This window comes from Leuciscus leuciscus, assembly GCF_965113295.1.
Source record: "Leuciscus leuciscus genome assembly, chromosome: 7".
Lineage (NCBI taxonomy): Eukaryota > Metazoa > Chordata > Actinopteri > Cypriniformes > Leuciscidae > Leuciscus > Leuciscus leuciscus.
The window spans coordinates 37,591,982-37,600,877 of NC_138731.1; the positions used below are offsets into that span (position 1 = coordinate 37,591,982).

The window sequence follows — 8,896 nt, forward strand, 5'->3', positions numbered from 1 at the left end:
GAGCAAATATGTGACCTGCTGAAACGAACCACTGAATCGTTTTTGTAAACGGGTCAAAGGATTTCGAAATCGTCACTGTACGAACCAACGAACAAATCTTTTTGGTGAACTGATTAAAAAGATTCGAGTCACTGGGATGAATCAAAATCCTCACCACGAGTAGCTCAGTCAGTCAGTCAGTCAGTAGAACAGAAGCGGGTGGAGCGAGCGCGCGCTATCAGCCTCCAGCACAGCAAACAGAGCTCGCCATCCAATCAGCGCAAGGCGGCTGTCTTATACTGCTGTGTGCTCTTCACTTTTTACACTCACTGCATAAGCGTCTGATCCACTGAAGTATCAACAAGTATGGTAAGTCATGATAATGCATACAATTCATATTAAAAAGCAAACTTTTTGAAACCACACATAAAGCTTAAATGCAATATCTGTAATTCGTTCTGGAAAGTAGGCTACAGAGATTTGTCTTGTCTTTATATGCTCGTGTAATATTTGTGTCATGATCTTGCATTAATATTTTCCTTATTTTATTTTTACGTCTTTTGTAGTTCCTCATTTGAAGAACAATGCATGTAGGTTGACATACTATTCTATATTTTATTCCTTAGTCAGCTGTTTATTGTAATGACAGTAGGTGCAGGATATGTTTATAATATAGCCTAATAATTGGATGTTTTCAAGCGTGAGCATTAAATATAGACTTTGAGTAGACAAGATTTACAAGCACTCAGTTTTGTTTGCAAATTACTTAATTTCCCACGTTATATGGTCTAAATACGATGACTCTTTCTCTCAGCTTTTCTTTCATGTATTCAGTCTGTGGTTAGCAGTAAGCTTACCAAGTCCAGCCTCGTAGCCCATAACCTATGCCGTCGTCATGTTTTGGCAGGTACATTTTTCAATGTAAAGTGCTTAACGTTACCAGATGCATAGCCTACGTCTTTAGCCTACCAATGAGAGAAGAAAGAGAGATTGAGATAAATTATGATACTCCAGCATTGTTGCCAGATTGGAAATTTCTAAGTATTTTACCAGAAGATCAAAATTATCGCACGAGTCAAACGTACAGAATACAGCTATTTATTGATCAATGACTTTTTGAAAATTACATGAAAATTACTTTACTGCTAAAATATCGACCTAAGCTTGGGAAAAAACGGACCTAAGCGAACGTTTTTTTAATTTTAATTTTACTGTTTTCTTCTAACGTTACTTGCAAAACATACAGAGATGACATATACAACTTTGTATAAAATATACAAAACGAACATTAACTTGTGCTCATGAGAGAGTCATTCTCCATGATGATGGCCCGGGAAGACATAATGACATAATTATTCTCACGATAGACGTAGAATCCACAGCTAGATCAATGAGTATAGAAGCCATTATGATTACAACGACCATCATTTGAAGTGTCACACAATTCTGATATTATCGTACATTATGGGATTTTTTTTCCATTATTGATCGTACGTCGTACAGGTCGAAATTATCGTACAAATACGATAATTATCGTACGTCTGGCAACACTAGCGTTGTCTCTACACTCTCAAAATATCAAAGCTATTCAAGTCTAAACCGTAAAGTCGGCACACATCCAGTTGTATTAAATTCCATCTTACATGTAGCCTACCTACGTTGTTACATTGCTCTCATGTGTTATTTTCATATCTTTTTTTTTTTTTTTTGAATATTTTGATATAATTTGTTTTGAGGTAAAGTGTCTTACTTTAGAAAAAACACCTCATGCTCTGCTCTAGTCACTTTAATTCTTCTAAATTGACAATATAGTTGAAACGTTTTTTGCCTGTTATTGACACATAGCCTATTTGAATTTCATTTAATGTAAGCTTAAAAAAGCAGACAAATTACGTTTGTATTCATTCAGATAGCCTACGTTTTTAAAATGTTTTAGTTTGGTTACATTATTTTTCAGTTGAATGTGTGGTTTCTTTAGGATGTTTTAAAAACGGTTGACGGTGACTTTAAATAACTGCAACTGTGATGTGCTTGCTGAGGGTGTATCACTCACAGTCCCTCTTTCGCAACACGCCTTTATAGATGAGCCATGTGTCCTACTTGCATCCTATTGGATTCTAAACGTGGCTTGAGGTTTTAGCATCCATCACAATAATCAACTAGTGCTACTGAGCTGCTGCTGATTCAACAATCAATCCTGAGCTGTGTTGCTTATTGCTTACTGTACATTGCCAGTGAATTAATCTTTTATTTTGACACTTTCAAATGATGCATCCCACATGTCTCATGTGCTGCCTGTGACAAAGTTTTAGTGGAAAGAATGAAAGTAATTTCACTGCATCATGTGTTCGGCTTAGGCCTATTAATATTTTCTACCTGCCTTGCGGACTCTTATAAAATGAGTCTCAGCAGAGGGGGTTTTGACAAAAGAGCTTTTCACACTTGAAATAGTTAACCCTGTCATTCTATACACAGGGTAAAGGGAATCACATCTCATAATTTATTCATAAGCTGATGTTTCACACTCTACATTCCTAAACCCTGGGTTAACATCCTTATTTGCATATCTGCGGTGTCAGTGTCACTGATTGGCGAACACTGTACACAATACATTTACAAAAAGGCTCTAAATTTTCACATTCTTATATTATATACTGTATGGGCATACTGTACTATCAAGTTTATCCTGAATGGACTTTTCAAACTATACAGGTAAGAATAAAACGGTCTCTTCTACACTACAATTTGACATTTCCCCCCCTCAAATACTGAAACAACTGTTAATACAACTCGCAGTGTTTCTGTGACTGTCCAAAGCACGTGAATATGAGGCTTGTCAGTTGCTAAGCATCTAGTCGTAACATTCTAACACTGCATCGTTTCACACTGTACACGTTTGGCTCTTACAAGTGTGAAACGTTCCTTTACCCGGGGTTAAAAGCGGGGTTTAGAACGACAATAGTGTGGGGGTTAAGGGAAAAGCTTATGCAATGTGAAAAGCCCTAAAGTGTAAGCTATCCATTTAGACTGGTTCCTCAAAGGGCAGTCATGATCTGATTGATCAGCACAATGTAGGGCGTTCATATGATCTGTCCTAGAATGAATTATTCTAGTCTAGTAAGTTTAAAGGTATAGTGTGAATTAAATCGTGTGATGTTGTCCTCACCCTCATGTTGTTCTGACACTGTGTTATTTTGGTTCTTCCATGACACACAATGAGGAATGTCAAAGATGCTTCAAGCTTTGTTTGACTCTAATTTAACCATATAGCTAAATGAAACAGAAATGAAGACTTGAAATATAGTTGTCATATGGACCACTTTTATGATAGTCAAGTCAAGTCACCTTCATTTATATAGTGCTTTTAACAATATGATTGATGATAATTTACTTCCGAGAAGCCATTTTATCCTATTTGGAGTTTGTCAGTATTTAGCAGTTCACTTTCCTTGTGCTGAAAAGAACAACTGGGATATTCTGCTTATTACAGAATGTACATCTTTTGGATTTCACTGATGGGAAATAAAAAGGTTTGGAATGACATGATGGTGAGTAAATGACAATATTTAAATTTTTGAGTGAACTATTGGGATATTAAAAACTTTATCCATGTGTTTTTTTGTTTGTTCCATCATTAAAGTTTCTAATAGCCTTTAATGAGCATTGTATTGCTATGGCGCAAATGAGAAATTGATTTGTTTTGTTTTAACTAGATGAAATGCAGCATAACAAATGTGTTCGTCTGCAAGATATGAGACTTATCTCAAATTGTTTTTGTCATGGTTGGATCCATTTCAGGTCAGAGCACTCTAATGTTGCTTTGTATGTTACAAAGCATATCTTAAAGGGATAGTTCACCCAAAAATAAAAATTCTGTCATCATTTACTCACCTTCATATTGTTCCAAACCTTTATGCCTTCATTTTTTTCTATGGAACATGGAAGAAAGTGTTTCATTTAAAAAAAAGTCATACAGGTTTGTAATGACATGAGGGTGAGAAAATAACAGAATTTAAATTTTCCTCTTTCAATCTTTAATTTATATAAATATGAATTTCTTTGTTAATCCAAAATGTCTCTTTGTGTGGGTGATTCTTGTTCTCCTTTTTGTTCTTGCAGTTTCCAGACTTGGCAGGAGGGACTTCAAGTGAATGGAGCCCTATTCAAATCTTTCTTCTGCTTTTGGTCTCTAATTAAAACTTGGCTGTAGAACCTTTTCCTCTCAAATAGCCTCTCAGATGTTGATGGACTCATTTGGATTCTCTCCAGGACACTCACAATGGCTTCAAACATCTGAAAATTAAAATCCCTTCTCTATTATGCTAAAAGAGCATTAATAAGGAAAAACTCCCCGCTGTTGGAATGACACAGTGACATGTAATGTTTACTTGTTAATTTTCCAATATGACTTGGATTAACAATGACTGCCCTTGAACTGTAGAGCATTCAGAAAGTAAGTAGCTGGACATGACTTACCCTGGAGGGGATCATCTGTCAAAGAAAGTCTTCATCCCTCATGGCTATCCCCTTATCTTGAGATTACTTTTGGCCGTGATTTGTTTGAGCGTGATGGGTTTTGCCTGTCCCAAGAGCTGCCACTGCTCCGAGAGGAATGGCTTAACCGTAGTGCAGTGTTCCTCTCGCAACCTTGTGGAGATCCCCCCCGACCTTCCGCACGATACTGTGTCACTTCAACTGTCCTCCAATCGCATAACCAAAATCCCAAACCAGGCTTTTAAAAACCTTCCCTGGCTCCAAGAGTTGGACTTGTCACGGAACGCTATTGAAACCGTGGACGCTGGGGCTTTTCAAGGTGTCACGGAGAGCTTGCGGGCGCTCGACCTGTCCCATAATCACATGCAAAGCATCCCTAAGGAGGCCTTCGCTCGGCTGCATGCCAAGATCAGCCTGTCCAACAACCCGTGGTATTGCGAGTGCACCCTGCAGGAGGTGTTGCGCGAACTCTGGCTGGACCCCGAGACGGTGAACGAGGTAAGCTGCCACACCTCTGTTCAGGAGGAGTACGCCGGCAAACCTGTCACCCAAGTCTTGGATTCAGGCATAAACTTTTGCAACTTCCACCATAAGACTACCGATGTAGCCATGTTTGTCACCATGTTTGGTTGGTTCACGATGGTTATCGCTTATGTCATCTATTACGTACGGCATAACCAGGAAGATGCCAGGAGGCATCTGGAGTACCTCAAGTCTCTGCCAAGTAGCTCCCAAATTAGTAAGGATTTTGACACAATCAGCACTGTTCTCTAGCATCAATCAATGCAGTGTAGGAGTGAATGTGTTTGGCACAGTGATGATGGCACAACAGCAAGCCTTATAAGGAAGAGTGGGGCAAGATGTGTCATTTAATGAAGTTGTCCTCTAGGAAAGGAGAAATGACGAATCACTGATGAACATGTGAAAGATATAAATTTCAAACACATTTTGATAATTCACAAACCAATTCCAAAGTATTATTTTGCTGCACATTATATACATTTTCATAAAAAAGAAAAACATATAATTTTCTGAATATTTTAATTTAAATGTTTTATTATGATTGCAGTTGGAACCAAATCTTACCAAATGCCAAACATACATGAAATATATATATTTATTTTATTTATTTTGCTTAAAAAAATAAAATAAAAAAATCTGCTTAATTTTTACATGCAAAAAAAGAGAGAGAGATGAACATGATAAAAAAAGTCCTTTTTTAACTATTTCCCCACCATTGACCAACATTTCCAGCAATCCATGTTTTCACTGAAGCTAGTTATTTTATAATTATTATTATTTTTACAGAGCCTCTGTTCTTTCTTTTGATATATTGCATGTTCAGATATTCATACAACAAAATATTCTGGGGGACTGAATATTATCAAAAATGCTGGTGGTGGCTGGCAACTTAAAAAAAAAAAAATGCTGGTGGGGAAAGAGTTAAATGTATGCCCCAGTTTCTTGAATTAAGGAGATGACAGATTAGCCACTGACACATCTTACCCCACTGTTCCCAAGTTAAAGTATTTTAATTGTGAATGTTTTTCATGTTTTTTCAAACAATGAATGTGTTGACAATTGTTCTGTGATGCAATTCAGTGTTCCCATTCATGTACCCTCAGTCGACCTACATAAGTCCTGCAGTCTCGGTGGTGGCCGCTTTGTGCCTCACGACAAGCTCTGCAGAAGCTCCAGTTTTTCTGCAGGTGCTTAATAAAAAACAAATCTTGAATTGATTTATTAATTTGTATGCTAATATAATGGTTTCAGAACCGAATATTAAATGCTGGATTTAGGGATATTTTATTTTCCTTCTTTTATAGCGATGACCAAGGAGAGCAAGTACATAATCACTGCCAAAAAACAAACAAAAAACCCCATCAGTTAGGCTCTGCCTTGATAATTGGAAACTTGCCCTATTTTTGGCGGAGTTCTTTATACTCAAGTGCCTGATCCTGGTACCTCAGCACCAATACACTGTGCATTGGGCATTATTTGGTTTGGTACAGTATCTCTCTGTTGTTCTACAATAATAATAAAATAAAATAAATCCTTTAATAGTGAGTGTTAAGTAGAACAGTGTCATAGTCAAGTGAAGATTTTGGTGTATTTTAAAGATTTCTCTGATTGATCTTGGATCAATTATGTATGATTAGAAGATATTATGAGATGACATTCAAAATGGATTTTGTCACCCGTGCGTTAAAGTTAAAAGGGCTTGTAGGTTATATTTCATGTAGCTAATGTGTATTTCTGTCCACATGTATCAGTTTTTCATTGTAATAAGCCTTTCAGCAGTAGTGTGTATATGGAAACATAAAACAAATAAAAATGCTATTAGAAGGACTCTGCCCTCTTGCCTAGACTTTTTAATATCTTTGTTGTTGTTTTTAAGTTGCATTCAATTTACTATATGAATGAGCTTTTGTGGACATGTTCAGCAAACAAAAAATCAATAGCTTGGGGTCCTTGATTTTATTTACCTTTGTTTTGTGTGAGTACTAGGCACAAAACAATGCCTTGCAGAAATGTTTTTTTGAACCTTCGGGATTTCATGAGGAGTCATGCCACTGAGAGTGGATATTATGATTGCTTCCCTGTCCAGGGGTCTAGCTATATGTGAGTCTGTAGCTCTAGATCAATAGCAGATTCATTACAGGGGAAGGTTTGGAAAGCTGCTGTGAGCTTTAAAACCAGCTGGTCTGGGACTAGATGGCACCCTCATTTCAGTGAGGAAGCCAAAGTATAAGTGAAAGTGGCTGTGTTTGTGCTTCTGTCTTCAAAGAAAACATTGAATGGGTGGTCCATCTTAACTTATGGGACAGTTTAATACTCAAGTGCTCTATAATGATTTACTATTGATTGCAAAATTAGTATTTATTTACTTATGCAGTAAATCCCCATAGCACTGTTCATGAAACCCTCGTATCCTTGCCAAAGTCTTGATTTGTCCTTTAAAACACATGGGATTTTGAATCATTTGCAATCAGATTCACTGTCAGTTTTCCTCAGCACTGTAAAACTATTAAAAAAAATCTATTGCATTCTGATTGTCTTCCAGAATGTCATGTACCAACCCATTGTTCGGTTACATGTTATATAAAAAGCCCATTAGCAAGCAAGTATTAACTCCAGTAAATCTCGAATGTGCTTATCTGGAGGCATTAGCAGGATATTAACTTGAATAAATCTAGGAGATTCTTATCACATTTGGGACATGAATGATTTACTATGTACACAATTTCAGTTATCATTTTTGCTGGGTTGATGAAAAATGTAATGTTTTAATTATCTCTTAACAAAATCATTCATATTAATACAGGTTGTTTCAAAAAGATTGTTTCAGCCAACATTTGTATGTCGGGCCAACGTGGGCTGAAAAATGGGCCCAATATGGGATTGTCTGCGGGTTCCATAATGGCCCCATGCCAATTGTCCAAATGGATTTCAAATTGGACTTGTCAACAGGTGGGACCCAACTGGGCAACATGTGCAAGACCCATCACTGTACCAGCTGTAATTATAGTCGAAAAAGGTTCTCCAGATTATTAAAAGAAATTAATCAATCTCCTTTTTCAGCAAGGTTTTGGAACAAAGCCATTTTGATCACCTCAATGAGTTATAACCCTTTTAAATAAAATGCAATAACTCCATCTTGCTGAATAAGTTGTGGGTGTGGTTGGCAGCTGCACTGTACATGACTGATTCAGTTTTCTTAATACATTTGATGTGACTGTGTTCTAGCTCTATAAATCTTATGCCTGTGAGGTTAAAGCCTGTACAGAAGGAAAAAGGGTCAAATGACAGAAAAGAGTATCTAAAAGGCTCCAACCACAACAGTTTAGGGTCAGACTACAGCACTATGAGAAGTGCATTTGGCTGTCACATTACCACAGAGGCAAGAGGGTTTCATTTTCTCAAGGAAACATCAGCAACTTTCCAAACGTCATCACTGACCTAGAGAGATGGATGTTGTTTGAGCATCTCTCAGCATGGCTTATCCATCAGTTTCTGACAGCATAGATGACGGATGCTCTTTGTGCCCTAAAATGACATACAGTCAAGCTGGTCCAAAGACATTGTTGCCTTATTCATCCTTTTTTTGCTGGTTTTTAAATGCACTATTCTGCATGTTGAAGCTGCTCACTCTTTGTAAACCAGTGTGTTTACTGCCCTTTGTAAGGTATTTACCTTGACAGTCCCTCGCAGGTCATAAACAATGTTTTTTTTTTTACGAAAACATCTTTCATGTTTAGCTGACAAAATATGTTGCAGTAAGTTTCACATTTAATGAGCTCATAGTCTGTTGCATGGTCTAAACATTTTCAAAAAAAAAAAAAAAGAATCAATTTGTTTTTACTTTCCTTTCTGGCCGCCTATTACAATAAGCTAAGACTTCATGAAAGACCGGGCCACAAAA

The 8,896-nt window shown here is 37.1% G+C and overlaps 1 protein-coding gene across 2 annotated transcripts; it reads left to right on the forward strand.

The window, feature by feature from the left end:
• On the forward strand, positions 1-8,607 carry lrrc3 (leucine rich repeat containing 3). 2 transcript variants are annotated; one of them, XM_082175711.1, is made up of 2 exons: positions 1-3,777; positions 4,099-8,607. In XM_082175711.1, the coding sequence occupies exon 2, from the start codon at positions 4,447-4,449 to the stop codon at positions 5,245-5,247; it is 801 nt and encodes a 266-aa protein (XP_082031837.1). In that variant the 5' UTR covers positions 1-3,777; positions 4,099-4,446; the 3' UTR covers positions 5,248-8,607. The 2 variants fall into 2 exon arrangements, with proteins under 2 accessions (XP_082031837.1, XP_082031836.1); XM_082175710.1 differs by having other exon boundaries at positions 1-348.
• Positions 8,608-8,896: the final 289 nt, after the last annotated feature.

Coding starts and splice junctions, on each gene's coding strand:
- lrrc3 (XM_082175711.1), top strand. CDS start 4,447: ATGACTTACCCTGGAGGGGATCATCTGTCAAAGAAAGTCTTCATCCCT.